Source organism: Mangifera indica, chromosome 9 (assembly GCF_011075055.1).
Source record: "Mangifera indica cultivar Alphonso chromosome 9, CATAS_Mindica_2.1, whole genome shotgun sequence".
Lineage (NCBI taxonomy): Eukaryota > Viridiplantae > Streptophyta > Magnoliopsida > Sapindales > Anacardiaceae > Mangifera > Mangifera indica.
In genome coordinates, this window is record NC_058145.1 from 12,637,631 (window position 1) to 12,656,663 (window position 19,033).

The 19,033-nt window shown below is 32.2% G+C and overlaps 2 protein-coding genes across 5 annotated transcripts; one reads left to right on the forward strand and one right to left on the reverse strand.

The window, feature by feature from the left end:
- Positions 1 to 806: 806 nt before the first annotated feature.
- LOC123226191 (expansin-A6-like) lies at positions 807 to 2,855 on the forward strand. The gene is made up of 3 exons (XM_044650708.1): positions 807 to 1,058; positions 1,160 to 1,478; positions 2,176 to 2,855. Exons 1-3 carry the CDS (start codon positions 902 to 904, stop codon positions 2,483 to 2,485), a joined length of 786 nt encoding a protein of 261 aa, XP_044506643.1. The 5' UTR covers positions 807 to 901; the 3' UTR covers positions 2,486 to 2,855.
- Positions 2,856 to 4,047: 1,192 nt separating this feature from the next.
- LOC123226192 (factor of DNA methylation 4) lies at positions 4,048 to 11,310 on the reverse strand. Of its 4 annotated transcripts, none has more exons than XM_044650712.1 (8): positions 11,169 to 11,280; positions 8,372 to 9,286; positions 8,094 to 8,275; positions 7,673 to 7,741; positions 7,282 to 7,566; positions 6,929 to 7,141; positions 6,253 to 6,491; positions 4,048 to 4,568 (listed from the first exon to the last, which is right to left on the reverse strand). In XM_044650712.1, the coding sequence occupies exons 2-7, from the start codon at positions 9,273 to 9,275 to the stop codon at positions 6,261 to 6,263; spliced, it is 1,884 nt and encodes a 627-aa protein (XP_044506647.1). In that variant the 5' UTR covers positions 9,276 to 9,286; positions 11,169 to 11,280; the 3' UTR covers positions 4,048 to 4,568; positions 6,253 to 6,260. The 4 variants fall into 4 exon arrangements, with proteins under 4 accessions (XP_044506647.1, XP_044506646.1, XP_044506644.1 ...); XM_044650711.1 differs by lacking the exon at positions 4,048 to 4,568 and adding an exon at positions 5,136 to 5,562 and having other exon boundaries at positions 8,372 to 9,282; positions 11,169 to 11,310; XM_044650709.1 differs by lacking the exon at positions 4,048 to 4,568 and adding an exon at positions 5,136 to 5,562.
- Between the last annotated feature and the right edge of the window lie 7,723 nt (positions 11,311 to 19,033).

Below are 19,033 nucleotides of genomic sequence, written 5' to 3' on the forward strand. Positions count from 1 at the left end.
TCTATTGTTATTTAATTAAACGGTAATATCAAAGCAAAATTTCTAGAATTCACATTTCGCCCCTTATTAACCCTTGAGAAATTGCCCTTTAGAGACTCTATGTAAAAGATGGCATGGGTTTAAGTTTTCTTAATAATATTTTAATATTAAAATTTTAATTTATTTAAATTAATAATCATAAAATTGATTATTAAATTTAAAATTTTATTTATTTAATATAATTGATTTTATCTAAAAAAAAAATTAACTTAAATAAGATTTTTTATTATAAAAAAACTTTAACAAATTGGTTGAAGAAACTCTTCCAATAATTCAATTTGAGCAAAACCAATATTTTTGAAGTCGAATACTTACATAATTAGGTAAAATCTCGTATTCAGTAATTAGTTATATAACTGTTTCACTGAGAATTTAAGAATTTTAGCTTGATGTGTATATTTTCTAAATTACCCTTCATATGCTTTTTTTTCTTTTGTGATGTTAGCACAAGCTGCATTGTGGTTTAAAGGGCATTAATGTCAAACGAAAATAAAATCATCAGCATTACTAATATTCCCATTGAATTAGCTTTTTGGAAGCACTAAATCTAGCTATTTGCAGTTAACGTATGATAAATAATGCGAAGCGATAACCAATAAAAACGAGAGTGAATCCACGCGCGAAAAGTAGGCGAGTGGATGTAGCTGGAAAAAAACTTCCGATTCACACCCGAGTCCCGACAATCAACAACACAAATCATGGATTAATTTGTAAAATTACAAATAATACCCCTGCGGCGGTACCAAGCTCTCTCCATAAATATTAGCTCATCCTCTAACTCCTCATCCATTCCCCTTCACTCCTTTTCATCTCTTTTCCTTTAGTCTTTTTCTCATTGCGTTTGTTTCGAAAGAAAGAAATAATGGCAATGTTGCGTTTGAGTGTAGTAGCTTGCACTCTGTCTTTGACGTGCTTAATGTGGATGGCGGAAGCAAGAATCCCTGGAGTTTACACTGGCGGTGAATGGCAAGGTGCCCATGCTACCTTTTACGGTGGCTCTGATGCTTCAGGCACAATGGGTATGTTAATTTCGTAACATAAAATGCAGACAAACAGCTCATTAGCATTAATTTGAGTTTTTGGGTACTGATTCTGACTGAAGTTTAAATTTTTACTGCAGGAGGAGCATGTGGGTATGGTAATTTATACAGCCAAGGCTACGGCGTGAACACGGCGGCGCTAAGCACGGCACTTTTTAACAATGGGTTCAGCTGTGGTGCATGCTTCGAGATCAAGTGTGCAAGTGAGCCAAAATGGTGCCATTCGGGCAGTCCTTCCATTTTCATTACTGCTACAAACTTTTGCCCACCAAATTACGCCCTACCAAGCGACAATGGAGGATGGTGCAACCCTCCCCGCCCACATTTTGACCTTGCTATGCCCATGTTTCTCAAGATTGCTGAGTACCGTGCCGGTATCGTCCCAGTTTCATACCGCCGGTAAGCGCTCTGCCTCCTTTCTGTTTTGCTCTTTTGGGTGATTTTATTTTATGGCGATGGTAATTGCTGGGTTAATTTCCCCGGTAATTGCTACAACGACGTCTCTATGCTTCTATTCTCTGCTGGTAGGGTCCGTGTCTGGTGCATGCCTTTATGTCTTTTGTTTTTCTTCTTAGCAATATTAGTTATCCACTTTAAATATAAATAGATGTGCATTTATATATATAATTATATAATTTAATATTATTTATTTTTAATTTAAAATTATATAATAATATATATTTAATATATATTTAAAATAAATATATAAATACTTTATAAATTTTATTAATCTTTTGTAAATGCTATCAGGCTAAAACTGTATCCTTTGAGGTGTAATCCAACAACATTTTACTAGGTGTAATACAATAATTTTGAAAAACTAAAATAATTAGTTAAAAACGTTTTGACTTTCGAAATTCCCATTTTACTTGCTTTTTTATGCATAAACATGTGTCACCTAACTCATATTTGATTATATTTGACCTAAATTCGTATCATTCTTAACTACTCACCTTTTGCATTATTGGAAAGATCTGAACCGTTCCTACTTTTTCTTAAAGTTGAAATCGGACGACACAGATTTCACTATGTTGTTGTGCTGTTTTGTGTCAAACACTTGTCCATTCATGCTAAAAAGTACTGCTAATTTCCGCAGCGTGCCGTGCCGGAAGAGGGGAGGCATCAGATTCACAATCAACGGTTTCCGTTACTTCAACTTGGTTTTGGTCACCAACGTGGCGGGTGCAGGAGACATCGTGAAGGTGAGCGTTAAAGGAACAAGGACGGGGTGGATGACCATGAGCCGTAACTGGGGTCAAAATTGGCAGTCAAACGCCGTTTTGGTCGGTCAAGCGCTTTCCTTTAGAGTTAGGGCAAGTGACAGACGTAGCTCCACTTCATGGAACATTGCTCCGTCCAACTGGCAATTCGGTCAAACATTCGTCGGAAAGAACTTCAGAGTTTAATTAACAAACTTTAAAGTGCATCAACTAATTAATCTTTCCCCGCCAATTTTTCAGATCAATTTTTTTTTCCTTAATATATTTTGACTTGATGGGTGTGGAAAAATGTGAAATGTTAAGAGGAAAATTGCCAGGAATTTTGTTGGGTAAAGAGTGAACTTTATTGAATTTTGATTTATGACTTTAGTAATCGGTGGGTCAATGACCCAATGGGTCTGTGGTATGTTTGAGTGGTGAATTGAAGAGAAAGAAATAGGGAAATTTAGGAGAGGCTGAAGTGACTGCAAATGTGGCCCGCAGCGTTAGTTTTATATATATGTTACTAGTTTGCTTATATGAATGTAAGTGTATTATGATAGTAATTTTAATATTACATATATCTTGTATGAAAATTTTATTACTGTGGTAAAAAATTTTAAAACCCTATTTAAGATTCTCTTCAGGCAACAGCTCAACTTTAAGATTTTAAAGTTAATCAAATTTGAGAGTTTCAAAGTTAAAATTGTTTTTGTTGACCATGCACTAAAAAAACCCTAAATTTAGTTTTAAAAAATTTTTTTTTTTAAACTTAAAGACAGTGAGAAAGATTTAATTTTTAGAGTTTTAAATTTAAAAAAATAATAATAATGAGTGATGTGGTAAGAAAAGAGTAAAATTTGAGTTGGAAATAAGTGCTTTGGCCACTTAGAAGTTACAATGCTTCATGTGCTGGCTCAGATGTTTCCTGTCCTCTAGATTTAACCGATCTAAAGAGTAGGACAGCTGAATCTGAATGCTTTATATACAATGTAGTGTCATTGAAAAACTAAATGTTGACTTTGGGTACGATTGCAGATTTGTTGCAGAGGTTGGACCAAAGATAGATTTTAGTAATTAATACTGACGGCCAGCTAGCTAGTTTGTCTTTTGAAAAACACGGCAATTTTAGATTAGTTTTGCAGAACCAAAGCATAGTGAATAATCGTGAGGAAGAAGAGGCACATGTTAATTGTCACATCTCCCAATTTACGTTCGCAGCGTTGGGTTGTCCCAGCACAAAGCCCACAATTCAGTCAAAGTGCAGTCTCAACTTTACGGTGTACATAGAGCAAGGCTGCCAAGGGTAGTTTCAGTGGTGTGGTCGGCTAACTCATTTTTTACAACGCACACAACTCTATTTCTCTGCCCTCATTTTGTGTCTCTTTGTGCGTTAACTTTCTCAAATTTTGGTTCAACTTGATCACTTTCGCTGCAATTCTAGGACAAGAAGGTTGACATAGCTTTGGAAAATAGTTAAGTACCGTACAAGCCTGCGTAGCTCTTGTCATGTTGCATGTGGGTAGTAAGTGGTTTTGTTGAATTTTTAAGACCAAATAACTTTGGATTCCAAGTTTCCAACTTCGTCAAAAAAGAAAACCAAAAGGAAAAATAAAAAAGTTGGTAAAAGCTAAAGCCCTAGGGCTTTGGATACCTTTCGCAGATTTCCTGTTTTCAGATCAGAGATCAATGATTAATTCCTCGTAATGCGTGTTACAAATGCAAATTCCGCTTCCTTACCGTGAGGGGTAAGGTTACCGATAAAGCTGAACTCGCTTGAACTCGTTTAAACTAAATTTATTTCAAACTCATTCAAACCGAGCTCTAACTCAAATTCAAAAAATATCAAATTCAACCATAATTACACAAATCTTGAAATAAAGCTGCAGAAGGCCCAAAGTTCATTTTCACCTGGGCAAGTGGATTCATTGAACAGCTGTGTTATTTGAAGTACTCCATTCAAACTTGTATAAATTACAATCCATAAACCATCATCCAATCCGCAGAACAGAATATTGTAATGTTCTCTCTGTGACAAATGAGAATAAAGTAGTAGCTTCATTTTGTCTTATCTTCATCCTCTTTCCACTTTCTCCAATATTTGAAATATTCCCTCCCTCAGCGTTACTTTTCTTATTCTACCTGAAAATCCAAAGCTCAAGCTGTGTATCCACCACCTTACTTACCCCCAGTAATTCATCTCACTCAGGGCTATCGCCACTGCATTAAAATCTTCTTCACCATACGACTTCAAACGTTTTCACTTGCCATTCTCTATATCAACTATTTTCTGCAGAATACCACCAGTTTACACACAGTATCGATACACTGACATGTTGACTACATTGCTTAGTCATAGATTCAGGTTTTTGATGCATGTGACTTAAGACTGACATAAAGCCGAAACCAATGAATGACATTAGCAGTGGAGTATCACTTAGTAAGTAAATTCCAGACTTCTTTAACAGCCTTGAGAGGTCCAAATTGAAGTTTGATGGATGAAACTCAAGTATTACAAAACTGGGTAATAATTTGATAGTTTTTGTCGTACCGTTCTTCAAGTATTGTGATATAATTAAGCACCCTCCCATCTTGTCGTCTGATTGGTTGAAGTATATCACTAATAACATAATGACATGATATTTTGCCCTTAAGAAAATTAAAAATGATTGTTCGGACCGTTTAGAAGTATACTACTAGGGGGTGACATTTCTGCCCTTTTAACGACATAAATAAGTCCAAATAATATCAACTTAATAGGATAAGTCCAACACAACCCATATATAACAGTAATTCAGACCCAACAAAATCTAACCATTCAATATATTCAACAATAAATCTAATAGCAGGCTCAAAATAATCCAACACAATTCAAAAATCCATTAACAAGCCCCAAATAATAACCAAATAGAAAAAGGCAATATTGCAACCCAAAACCAAATCTCCACATATTCAACACAAAAAACATTATCTCCAAATAAAAGTAGCCAAAAATTTAACGCAAAACCAAAACAACTCACGATATCAAAAGTCGACAGAGATCTGATTACAAAAACGAATTTCAAAAGTCGTTGGAGATCCGGGTGCATCACAAAGAGTCGTTAGTTGTCGAGAAGAGGAAAACCGTGAAAGAGAGCACAAAAAACTTAGCTGTCAGAAACATAAACTTCTATGTTGGAAAACTCATCTGAAACAGATTTAGAGGCTGTCCGTTGATGGAAATAGATTACTGGTGAAAAGGATCCTCAAATGTACCCGTCGGTCGTTAGAAATTACGAGTACAACTGTAAGCAAATAAAAACAATTGTGAAAATAGTAACCAATGATTGAAGAATGGGAGAATGATGTAGAAAAAAGAGAATCGGTGAAAAGAAACCCATGAAGCACATATTGGTGGCCAAAATATGGGATGGGGAAGAGAATCTTCCTCTGTGTGGGGGTCACAGTGAAATTTCTTAAACCTAAGAGGTGGCAACATAAAAAATGGAAGACCTTGGGTGAAATAAGTTGTATTTTAAACTAGAGGGGGTTAAAGGACGATAATTAGGAAAATTATTATTCTAAATATTCTAATAGCTCACAGTCTAGGAGTATACTTGCAAGATGAGTGATGAATGCTGCCTCTGAAAAAGAAATTGACGTAATCTTTTACTTTTCATTGGAAATCTCGTCTAGCATGTCGATCGTTTGTCCAAGGGAGGTTCCATTTTGACCGTTCTGCTAACGAGATCGCCTATTTCTTTCCTCCTTGGGAGGTTCCCTTGTTTTTATTCAGACAGATCCATCATTCACATATTTCATCTAGAGCTAATTGCAAACGTCTTTTAAGTGATGATACCACGTTAACATCAATGTAGTCTTCTAAACTAGTAATGAAGCTGCCAAAATGCTGGTGTAAACAAAACTACATAGTCAACTAAGAACCAGTTAACCAAATTCTCACTAATTTTACCTTTCAAAGTTTTCTGACTTACCCTCAGCTTCAGCATCTTTTTCGTTTATTCCCCTTCCACTGTTTCAACAGATGAATTATTGCCTCTTTCATGGTTGCCTTCCTATTTTCTCTAAAATTCCACAGCTCTGGTACCGTGTATCTGCCACTTGGATTGTATGTATTTAATTCACTCAAGGCATCGATCACAGCTTTAACGACTTCTTCACCACACTCATTCTTTAAATTTTTCAGTTTTTCATCCTCCAAATCAACAATTTCCTGTATAGCAACCACAAAAATGAATTCATCTGTCCAGTTAGTAAGAGTCCAAAAGGAATTTGAAAGAAAACGAGAGAGGAGAAAAGAAATGAGTCGCATTAATCACTAATCAAAGGTTAATGAAAATTTCGTAACACAAAACAATCATCATGTTAGCAAGGTTGACTGGATAACATTCAGCAACCATAAACATTAAACACTAAGTTTTTGTTAATAGTGCGGCAAATGCTTTAAGCTAGCTGACACTTTTATTAGCCTTTCTCTTCTGGACATGGATGTGCCAATCATATAAAATTGTCAATCATAAGCCTTTGCATTAAAGATAAAAAAAATAACTGAGGAATGGTTTTTGTATACTTTTATTTTTAAGTTTTCTTGTCTCTTATAGAATCAAAATAGATGGATTGCTTAAAATAAATAAATAAAGCACACCTTACCTTACAATTTCCCTCTTTGTCCACAATGATTTTGAAAGGGTGCCAGCCAGAATCCCTTAGATTTTCCTCCCACAGAGAGCATAGTTCCATCGCTTTCTCATCTGCTTCCTCGAGAGAAAATTTACTCCTTGCTGCACTCTGGAATGGTTTACTTTCGAGTTCTCCCATTCTTTTCACACCAATGATAGCCCGTGTTGTCCCCTCCCTCATACTCTGAAAAACAAAGATTAAATCATTAATTTACATTATCCTGAACCCTAAACAATAATAGATCCATTATCCTCTAAAAAGATTGAAAAGATTTTTAGAGGATAACAAATTGCAATTTCTCAAAAATTTGAAAAAAAACTTACATTGATTAACTCTTTGCGAGCATCCTGCAATTCATCATTAGTTTTCAGTTCCTTGACAATAAGAGCTTGATTAAGTTCTTCCATTTGTTCTTTTTCTTCTTCCTTGTCCTTTATTTCTTGAAGAATTGCATCCATCTTTTTCTTGATCTCAAGATCTTCTTCTCCCAAGTGTTTCATCACCTGATAAGTACCTCTCTTTTGTTCTATCTCCAATTCCAGTGCTTGTTTGGCATCAAGTGTTTTTTCTAACTCAATAATTTTCCTACGCATTCGCTCTGTTTCTTTCTGCCATTAACAGTCACTCACAAAAATGAATTAAAAAAAATCTAAAAGTGCTGCATACTGAAACCTTCTTTAGTATGTTCATCTCAAGATAAAAATGGGAGGAAACCTTTTGATCTTCTGCCAGCCTCAACATATTTTCATCAGCCTTCTTTTGCTCCAAGTTAGCCCTTTCATTCTAAAAAAATTCCAGTGACAAATATAAAAACTTGTACAGCATAAAATTTAGGATTTAGATTAAATCAGTATCAACTATTACTGCAGTATAAGAGAGCCAGTATTACTCAACTAATAATTCAAATAAGGAGGGCATGGACACTGATGAGCAGATTACTAGGATTTAGATATTACCCCTTACAATTTAACAAGCTCAAAACCATAAATTAATAACAAAAAACACAGTAGCCAGACTGTTATTGCTGTTGAAGCATTCTTAAGTGCACAGTCTAGGCTTTAGTTAAAACATGCTAAACAAACATTACAATTTCAGTCAAGGATAGTCGGACTTAAAAAGGGTAAAGTTGCATTACCATTATTTTGTCACGTTGAAGTTTCTGCCTCTCAGTTTCATTTTGGGCTTCTCGATGCTGCAGTTGCATTTCATCCATCTCTAATTTCTTTTTCTGGGCTTCAATTTGCAATTTAACCTTCTCATGGTCTAACAACATCTTCTCAAAATAGTCATGTGCAATCTGCTGCATCTTTCTTATATCTAATTGACATGAAAACATTAATTACAGCAAGGAAATACAGTGGAAGATAAGAATTTTTTTAATTTACTATAAGAAAACTTACTAAATGAACATACCTTCATTTCGAGTTTTGTTCGCCTCATCTATTTGCACCATCACTTTGCTATGATAATTGCTTGTCTCAACATATTTGCTCTCCATCTCTTTAAGAGCCATGTTTTTAATCTCTAAAGTATGGGTCAAGTTTGTCACAAGTGATGATGTTTTCCTCCTATCCTCTGCTTCTATCCCGGAAACAGTCTTCAGATCCCCATACCTACGAAGATGATCACCAATTAGGCCTTTTGAGTAGTAGTCATCATCTCGAGCAATCCATCCATAGAGGTTATCTCCTAGGTTCTTTGCTGCATGAAAGTCCTTCTTCCCATGATGATTAACTTCAAAATTCTTATCAAAAGTAATTGCATTCTTGAATCCAGCCCAATCTGTTTTAAACTCCACAATAGCAAACCCTGAATGACCACCACGATTCCATAGCGGCTGAACCTTCAGGGGATCGAATCCTTTGTTCTTGAACTCTTCCTTGAGTTTTGAGCCACTCTCACCAACATAGCGTCCATCTTTCTGTTCAGTTTTAATATTGGCAACAATACCCACCCAAGGGTAGACGAAAAACATATCTTGCCCCTTATCGTATACCTCAAGACTCTCAGACTTGGTAGCAATTTCCGCCTGATCCTTCTCCATAAGATATTTATTCATAAATTTCTTCAACGCTGAGTGTCGAGCTTTTTCTCTAATACTGCTATTGTTGGAGTTAACAATAGCAGAAGCATGTTGCAGCAGCCCTTTATAAAGATAATCCTTCTCCTTGCCCCGAGGGCAGAATGGACACTTATATGAAGACCTTGAAACTTTAACCTTGAGGACTCCTTTCTTCAATTCATTGTACTTTTTATATTCATACTCCTCCATCTCTGCCTTACCAGAACCTGTCTCTTCTTTTAAACTGTGTGGCATTGCTAACCTATCTTTTATAAAAGTATTAAATTGTTAAACATAAAACAGACAGAAGTTACTACCCTTAATAAAACTGGTTTCCTTAATAAAAAGTATCTCAAGTATCTATGTTATTTGGCCTCAAATAATGTAAAATAGTGCTATCAGGCAGTCAGGTAAGGACTAAATTAGCAGGTCTTTAGTATTACCAAAAATTTCACTGGCAACCAAAAAAGGCATAGTAGGTTGGCAATCTTTATGACAACAATAGAAGAATGCAAAAATCAGTATATCATTTACAAAGAAGAATGATATACAATGCTATTCATACTCATAGCCTAACACCCTGCAGGCTTAAATTCTTAAATGTTAAAAGACTGTATAACATTATCAGTCTAGGTGAAATTGAGCAAGTACAGAGATCAAATATAGTTCAACCTCTAAAGTCTAAATGTCATATTAATGGATAAATCCCTAATACAAACACTTAGGTTCAGAAAACAATAAACAAACAACAGTAACATTAATAAAAATAAACATAGGCAAGCCAAAAACAAGCTCATCAAATCCAACTAACAGAATTTTATTTCATAAAAGCTTCATAAAATTATCTGTTTCTACCATGAATACAGTTTCCCAGAAACAAACATTCACAATAAATTAGGATAAATCCCTAAAACAAACACTTGGGTTCTGAAAACAATAAACTAACAATAGTAACATTATTAAAAATAAACATAGGCAAGCCAAAAAAAGGCTCATCAAAACCAACTACCAGAATTATATTTCATAAAAGCTTCATAAAATTATCTGTTTCTACAACGACTACAGTTTCCCAGAAATAAACATTAACAACTGCCTTGTGGATGAACAGGACACAAACATTCTTATTTCCAAGTCACACGTGCAACAAAAATGCAACAAATTTTGAAAAAGAAAAGAAAAAAAGTTAAGAAGACTCATTTAGCTGTTAGTAGTAATATTAAATCCTACGAGGAATTCAGTGACAAGATTACAACACCATAAACATTTTTTGGGCATAGATGTAATTAAGACCTAAGACTTATAACATTAACTGAAAACTAGTAACCAGGCCAGAATATTTCAAGTCATTATTGACCAAATGAAACACCATTTCCAGTAACTCTTTTAAATATAATCAGGAAAGCACAACTATCTTTTCTCCATTTCAATAAAACACATTTAACAGCAATTTATTGAACCCTGGCGATATGAAGAATGAATATCTGTAATGATAGCAACCATGAAGATTGCATATCCAAAAAAATTCTCAAATTTTGTGATCCCACATACTTATCATGAATCCAATGTATTCTAGTAATTAAAGAACTGACACAAAGCAAGTCAAAATTACACCAACACCTAATCACAGTAATATATATTCAAAAGTCACAATTAAATCACAAAAGAAATAATAAGGTGAGCTAATAAAGGCTAAATGGAGTTTAAAATCATATCGCAAAGTCAAATAAATCCATCTCAAAATAAGTTCCACTTAAAAACACCTTTAGAAATCACTCAAACAACAAACATCCAATAAGCTGGTTTCAAAATATATATAATATATTACTTTAATGACAATTCTTTGATATAGAAAGCCAAAAAACTTAAACGACTTCCACTTACCAAATAGATAGCAGACAGAGCTTGTATATTAAAAAGAAAAGGAAAATAGTAGAAACACAAAGGCTAACTACACAAACACAAAGAAATGCATTTCTATCAGTTTCAGTTCAGAGACGAATCAAGTGCTTCTCCACAATGTAGTTCGTAGTTATCTAAAAAATCATTTAGTAAAAAGAACAATCATATATAAGTCTCGAAAAAAAAATTAAGCACATGAAAGGCCTTCTGATAAAGAAACAAGAGCAAGAACCCAAAAAATGTACATACCTTCTCAAAGTTGAACGAAATGAAGAATAGTAAAACCTAGGCTTATATTTCGAGAGAGAGCAGAGGAAGATGAACAGTTTGCTTGGGTGAAAAGGAATGGCAAAGAGTGACGACAATGCAGTTTATTCGGTGAAATCTTTGTGGGCCCAATGAGCGAATACAATTAATATCCCTTAAAATGACAAATTTACCCTCATGTTAATCTTTCAAAATTCAGAAAAATTAAAAACCCTAACAAAAAACTCTCACTTCCAAATTCCAACAACTTTATTATCAAAATCCCACTCGAAAATACAAAATTAAGCAAGAAACTTCATTGAATCCAGCAAGAAGATGAACTTTTTTTGTTAATCTATTTGAATGCTTGACATGATTTTATGGAGAAAATATGATAAAAGTAGATAAACCAAACGGAAAATGTGGGTAGGCATTGTTGGCTTTAATAGCCGAATTCATGTTTACCAGACTAAAAGGTAATTTTATTTTATATGAAATTAAAATTATTTAGATTTTTTAAAGAATAATACTATATTTATTTATTTTGAATACATAAATAGATATATACTTATATATATTATCATGTGATTCAGTATTACTTTATCTTTAATTTAAAATCATCTAATTATTTGATAATATATATAAGTGTATATTCATTTATAAATTTAAAATAGATATACATAATTTTATTATTTTTAATTATAAGGATTACATAATTTTTTATACATTGTGTTTTTTTTAATCTTATTTATCATATAGGTAAATTGGATTTTTTTTCTTTTTATAATTAATAAGTCAAATTATTCACTGTTTGATGATGCTCTAATATTATCTTTTTCATCATCCAAAATTTAGAAGATTTTATCTTTATCATAAAATTTGAAATTAAAATATCTTCCGAGTCATAGGTATAATCGACTTACCAAAAAACAATTAAGGTAAAAAATCAGATATGTATATGAAAAATATAATTAATTTAAATTTCTATATATTCAGGTAATAAAATTAAAAAAAGGATTTAATGAGATATTATCTAATATATTTTTATAGTATTAATATATTTATTTCTATAACATGTCAATGAATTATTTAAAATATATATTAAAAATTATATTATAAAATGAGAATCAATCAGCTTGTAAATACTCACTGATTCCATATATACAAAAAATTGAAATTTCTGTTAATTAAAATTTCTTGTATCCAAAAAATTAGAAATTTTCTCTATATTCATTGCTTTCATTTATTGACATGATTAGACATGCCCATCGGCGGGGTCACACCTGCTCCAGCTCAACCCATCTAGTCATGGGTTAGGCCTGACGCTCATACAGTGATGTGCCTTCAAATCGGGCTGATTCATACAATTTTTAGGGCTTGATCCTATATATAGGGTCGAACCTTAATTCGATTAACCCATTTAAATAATTTTTTAAAAATTTTAATTAAAAAATTTAAATATAAATTATTTTTTATTTATTAAAATTGAGAACAATACCCGAATATTTTATTTATAATCTTTCACTTGTGACAGAGAAATAATGTGGTTACATGATGAAAAATATTATAAGTTTATAATATAGTATAAATCAATTAATTTACATATTGTATAATTATAAATATAAATAAAATATATATCATACAATTTATCTACTCATCCTCAATGTCCAAATTTTTGAATTCATTTGATATTGAATCTATTTGTAACATTTTATAATGCTAAAATTAAAATAAAAATGAAATTATAAACATAAAAAACTATTATTTATAAATTCAGACGGTTTCTAAAAGAGAGTTGATGAGGAAAAATAAGATTAAAAATATAATAAAATAATTAAGATTGAGATATTTGTAAATAAAATTAGAAATGGAGAAAACTTAGACTGGTTTATATAAAAAATAAAAAAATTTAAAAAGAAAACAACGGCTAGTACCCGTTGAAGGCTTTTGCCACAAGCAGAAGCCACAACTTTTATTTATGACAGAAGCAACTTAGGCTTTTGCTTTTTTTTAATTTTTTAACAAGCCTATGAATCTAATATTAAAGTCCACAACCCAACCTAAAAGGCTCATGGATTTGGTCCAACAAGCTATAGTATTGGATCAGACCCTTTTGAGCAAGGTCAAATGGAGGCCCAGCCCAATTGACTTCTCACACAATGTAAGAGGTTTTCAATTTTTTATTCGGTTTTTATAATGAATTAAAACTTAATTTACTAATTAATTTTATTATTTAATAATATGAAAAAAAAACCCAATATATTATTAAAGTTAAAAATATTTTACAACATACTCAAAAAAATATTTTAACATGTGTTAATTTAACTAAACATAATACTAATTTATAATTAATAATTTTTAAGGATATTTAAGTAAATTAATATTTGTAAATACAATAAGTAAATTAAACAATGTTATACTCTAACCAACAATTAAGAGAAGTTTGATCATGATTTTAATATATATTCATGGAGATAAAATTTGCATTAACGAAATATAGTAATGAAATTCAATGCAGGGAATTTATGAACACTAGAAATTTTTAACGTAGTTTGACTTACTACTTAAAAGTCAATGTCTACAATTATATGTTGTTAATTTATCAAAAGTAAAGTTTTAACAAAGTTACGATGTGAATGCTCAAATCATTGTGTAAGAGAGTTGTCCCTAAACTTATGTATAATCTTAAATTTATCGGAGAAGGGGGTAAGCTTACATATGTAGCTAAATACAAATACTATAAATGAATCTTGATAATTTTTTAAACTATTAGGTGATCATATACTCTTTAAATGGTAGGAGAATAATTACACTCCAATTGTAATTAGGGCTGGACTCAAATCGAGCTCGAGCTCGGCTCGAACGAGTCAACCCTATACAAGCTCGAGCTATTAGTCAAAATTTTCAATTAAAAATTTTGATATAAAACGACATCGTTTTAATAACAAAAAATGAGTTGAACTGAATTCAAGCTTGGTTTTCACGAGCTCGAATTCGAGCTCAGCTTGGTTCGAATCTATCCCTAATTGTAACTATAACATCATGAAAAGGGATAGTTGTATCTTTGAGGAAATTGTGAAGATGATGGTAAAGGTTAAAACTTACACTCTTCACTATCTTTAAATATGAATAGTGATAGATCTATAAATGAAACTTACTAGGTCAGGGTTATTATAGCATAAATTTATTTTAAATTAAAATAAACACAAATATTTGTGTTAATAAAATATTAAATAACTAATATATTTATAATTATCTTAAACATGATTTTACCTTTTGAAAATATTGTATAATGATTTTACTATCAGTAATATCAAATACATTTTTCTCTATATACATAATTAAGCTATCATTCAACAATTAATTACTTATTTTATTTCACAAATGGTTCTTCACAAAATTTATTATTGAAAATGCTTTATCTACATTAGCAGTGGTAATCAGTAAAATTAATATTAATTTTATTAACAAATAAACTAATAAAACCATTTTATCTTTCTTACTTTCAACCAACACATTTGCAAGATCTCCAATCTCGTCCAATCCTATAAAATTCAACATTAAAGTAGATATCTAAGATATAAATATAAAGTTGAGAATTAAATATTATAAGTTCTAAGTCACAGAAAAATTTTCTAGGTAAACTTCACAAGACACATCAAATTTTGTTTATCAAAAGCAACAAAAATTTCATTTGGATATAACCATATCGAACAAATAAGTAATTTCATGTTTACCTCATTAAAATTGATTATTCAATTCTTAAAGTTGCATATCTATGACACTTTAAAATCCTTCAATACAGTAATAATGACTCTGTTGCTTATTTACTTATTCAAAGATTGGAAATACATTTTATAACATTATATTGTTAATATACAATAAAACTATGTGTATCCATTTTTTATACACAAATATATACGTATTTATATATGTCATCACATGATTATGTAATTTTGAATTAAAGATAAAATAATATATATAAAGATGACCCCTCCTTAACCCTACCTCCCTTGGCCACTGAATGTGGAGGTTTTTTACCCACATCTTACATTAACTTGCATACATGTGACACATCTAAGTGCTAATTGTACAGTTTGTCTCTATCTGACGGTTAATTAACTCTTGATTATCATATTCATGAGTTAGTGTAAGGAGACACACACCCCCATTTCATTTTACAACCAAGAGGTCTAGTTGAACCCCTCAACAAAAATACTGAAGACTATTTAAGAATCTGCTTATGAGAGGGTTTCGAAGGTCTGGTGATCTTTCACTATCACAATCATAAGGACTATCACAAGCAAGCATGTGCTACTCAGTAGTTTGTATTTGTTTAGGGTCAAGCTCCCTACGAAATTTCAGCACTAGAAATCTGAATGATCGAGGAACCTGGGGGACAGCCCGTGATTGAGTTGGCAAGTGAGACAAACTCTTTTAGTTGAGGGAAATTCTGGCGCAAATACAACGACTAGCTACGCAATTCTGCCCTCATTGTAAGAGCAATTGTTAACCTTGGAATCATGAGTTAACAATGGAAAATTGCATGCAAACATAAATTTTATAAAATTAATATTTCCCATATTATTATTATTATTTTTTATTTATTTACGAAAGCAAACTTTGCTTAAATTGAATTATTCCTTTAAGGTTTAAATGATTATAATAAACAGATGGAACATCAGATCTATCAACCACTTTATAAATAAAAATTTAATATTAAAATATTATTATAAATAAGTTAATACTTTAATCTTAAAATAATATTAAAAAAATAAAATAAAATCCCATTGTTTTGTTATCCAAAACCACTCTTTGAAAACTTAATTTTGTCCACGGTCATTAACAGATTCCTCCTCGACTTCAAGTGCATCTATTTGGCTTGTAAAAGTGTACTAGTGTCTAGTCTCAACAGTTATCTTATATGAATCTCAGCATTCACGTGCTGTGGTGCTCAAAATCTAAAACCAACTTCCACTCTCGTTATCACACTTTCTTTCTCTCTTTCTCTCTCTGAAACGATGTCTGGTGTCTGGATTTTTGAAAAGAATGGTGTGACTCGTCTCATTCAAAACCCAACAAGAGAATCGTTCGAGCAAAAGGAGCCACCCTTGCCTGGCACCGGCACCGCCACCGCACCCGGGGCTCGACCCAGGGTCCTTGTTTATCTCCCAACCAACCAGGAAATCCACTCTTACTCAGACCTTGAACAACGACTGAATGAACTCGGCTGGTCTCGCTATCACAACTCCCACCGACCTAATCTTCTCCAATTCCACAAGTCGGAAGACTCCGCTCACCTCATATCTCTCCCGATTAATTTCGCCGACTTCAAGTCTCTCCATATGTATGACATTGTCGTCAAGAATCCCTCTTTCTTTGAAGTTCGCGAGGTCCCACGACACCATATGTAACGCAGGTAATATCCTTAAGGAATAAATCAAGCTTGCATGGCGGTTGCCTTAACAAATAATATGTCATAATCATACAAAAATATTTTAATCTGATTGGCTTTGGTGGGAGTTTTTCTGTGTAGCTAATTAATTAGTTGCACCCATTTGCTGTGCTTGGTGTTTAACCAGAAACAAAACTGTATGAGTTGATTCAAATTTGACCTATCTTTGTGACTGGGTCGAATTCGATGTCATTTCCAAGTAGTTTGTTGGTTCTTCTTAATTATTATCATATATAAATTTCTGCATGCATGCATGCATGCGGACTGCTTAAGGAAAAAGCCAATTATTCGTCATATGTTTTTGGTTAATATATTACTTCATCCATCATCTGTTCAACCATACGAATAATTTGTAATTTCATGAAAACTTTTTCAAACCACTTGTAAAATATGAGAGTTTACCTCAAAAAGTAATTAAAAAATAGCATTTTAATTCTGTAAATGAAAGAGAAAGTTAAAATTAAGTTTAATTTCATGTAGACAATCATGTTTATGTGTATCAAAATATTAAATTTCTCACTATACAAACAGATCCTTGACACGTCAAGATTTTTCAGTAGCGTTGATTGCTCTAATAAATAAGAATTTTGTAGATAGTCTTGTAAAAACAGTATGACGTTGGCTTGCAATATTTTTTTCTTTATTTATAAGGAGAACCTACTCCATTCAATTGGGTTTGTTCTACATTGGAGCCTAACAGATTACATCATATAGATAAAATTCTGGGACTAATCACGGACTCTACAATCATTTAATGTTTTAACGTGCTTACGGGTATCTTACCAGTCAAGCTATTCTTTCGGCTGTAGGGGCCTGGCTCGCAATATTCTTGGGCAAAAAGGATCTTTAGAAATGAACTAGAATGGACCTAACTGGCTGGGCCATGCAGTTAGATGCACGGCATAGTTACAACAAAGAGAGAGAAAACTGTCTTTTCTTGAAGGAGAAGTAGTGTTGGTTCTGATAATGATGGATGTCAGATAAGCTTAAAGAACGTAGAGAAAAAAGCTGAAGTTTTTCATGCAGGCTGTTAGGGGATGGTGCATGGAACAAGGCTCGTGCTTGTACTATGTACCTCATTCATCAGATATCTCATTATAGCGGTTCTCAACTCTATGAACCCATGGATTTCAGTAAACGAAACATTGTCAATGTCATCGTTAGCTATAGCTAACTAGCTACTGTTACCTTTATACCTCAGTCCTTGGGGGACTGTAGCTGTTGCTTTGTCATAAAATTCCACCAAATCACGCCCATGCTTCTTCTTCTCTGAATTTCGTAAAGTTTCAAGGTATGGGTTGATTTGGCCCAAGAATTTCCATGTAGTTTTCTCACATATAGAAACAGCAAACCAGCAACTACTTAATCCAATGGCTAGGCTCAAGAAAATAGTGCGCGCAGAATGTGACTGTTTGTTTGAGAAGTATTGCTAACATTAACTTAACCGCAAGTTCAAGTGCGCCATGGCTGATCTTCAAAGATAAAATATATTTATGGGAAACCAAAGAACCGGTGAAAAGGCACTAGGCAGAAGAAAAAAGAGAAAACAAAGGTAACGTGGGGGCGAATCCTCGCCATGATTGCCAAGCTTCTTTCACGGGCTTGTGCTAATGAACAAAGAACAGTATTATCGTGCACTAACAATAAATTTAATTTTATATATAAATAATATATATAATTTTATATACAAATAATAATACATCATTATATAATTAAATAATTTTAAATAAGAGATAAAACAATACTTAATTATATTATGACATATAATTATTTATATATAAAATTGTATACATTATTTGTTTATATAATTTTTATTGAATAACAAGACCATGTCGGTATTAGTTCTATAACAATAAATAATAATTTTTTATATATAATTAGATTAAATTTTATCAATATAAAATAGAGTAATTAACATTTTTCTATCTAAATTAATCTATTCTACTCTCTTTATAAAAATTTTTTATTTTTTATTTTTATTTTAAATAATTTATTACAGTAATAAGTCGTGTTAGATTAACTCAAACAATCTGTTGGCTTAACATGGCCTATGTGAAAATTTTGATTCTAAATTGGATCTCAAACCGATTTAGGCTTTTGACACCTTTGTTTGTACAAGTAAATACTTTTTAGGGTTAAATTTGATGTAAAATAAACCTTAAATAAGAAAATATCAATCACTCAAATATAATATTACATATATATATATATATATATATATATATATATATATATATATATATAAATTTAAAACCTATAACAAAAAGCATCTAGTTAGGGGCATGTGGTTAGTTTGGAACGTAATTGATAAAGCTAGGTGAGCAGTGATTTCCCTGATGGAGGGGGGCTAGGGTTAGCCTGGAAAATGAAAAAGTGGGTACGAACTCACAGAAAAAGTAAGTAAGAACAGATT

Excerpts from the sequence above, each read along its gene's own strand:
- LOC123226191 (XM_044650708.1), top strand. The coding sequence starts at position 902 with ATGGCAATGTTGCGTTTGAGTGTAGTAGCTTGCACTCTGTCTTTGACG. Across the intron at positions 1,059-1,159 it reads TGATGCTTCAGGCACAATGG|GAGGAGCATGTGGGTATGGT; the intron begins GTATGTTAATTT and ends TTTTTACTGCAG. Across the intron at positions 1,479-2,175 it reads GTCCCAGTTTCATACCGCCG|CGTGCCGTGCCGGAAGAGGG; the intron begins GTAAGCGCTCTG and ends TAATTTCCGCAG.
- LOC123226192 (XM_044650712.1), bottom strand. The coding sequence starts at position 9,275 with ATGCCACACAGTTTAAAAGAAGAGACAGGTTCTGGTAAGGCAGAGATG. Across the intron at positions 8,276-8,371 it reads GAACAAAACTCGAAATGAAG|ATATAAGAAAGATGCAGCAG; the intron begins GTATGTTCATTT and ends CATGTCAATTAG. Across the intron at positions 7,142-7,281 it reads CTCGCAAAGAGTTAATCAAT|AGTATGAGGGAGGGGACAAC; the intron begins GTAAGTTTTTTT and ends TTTGTTTTTCAG.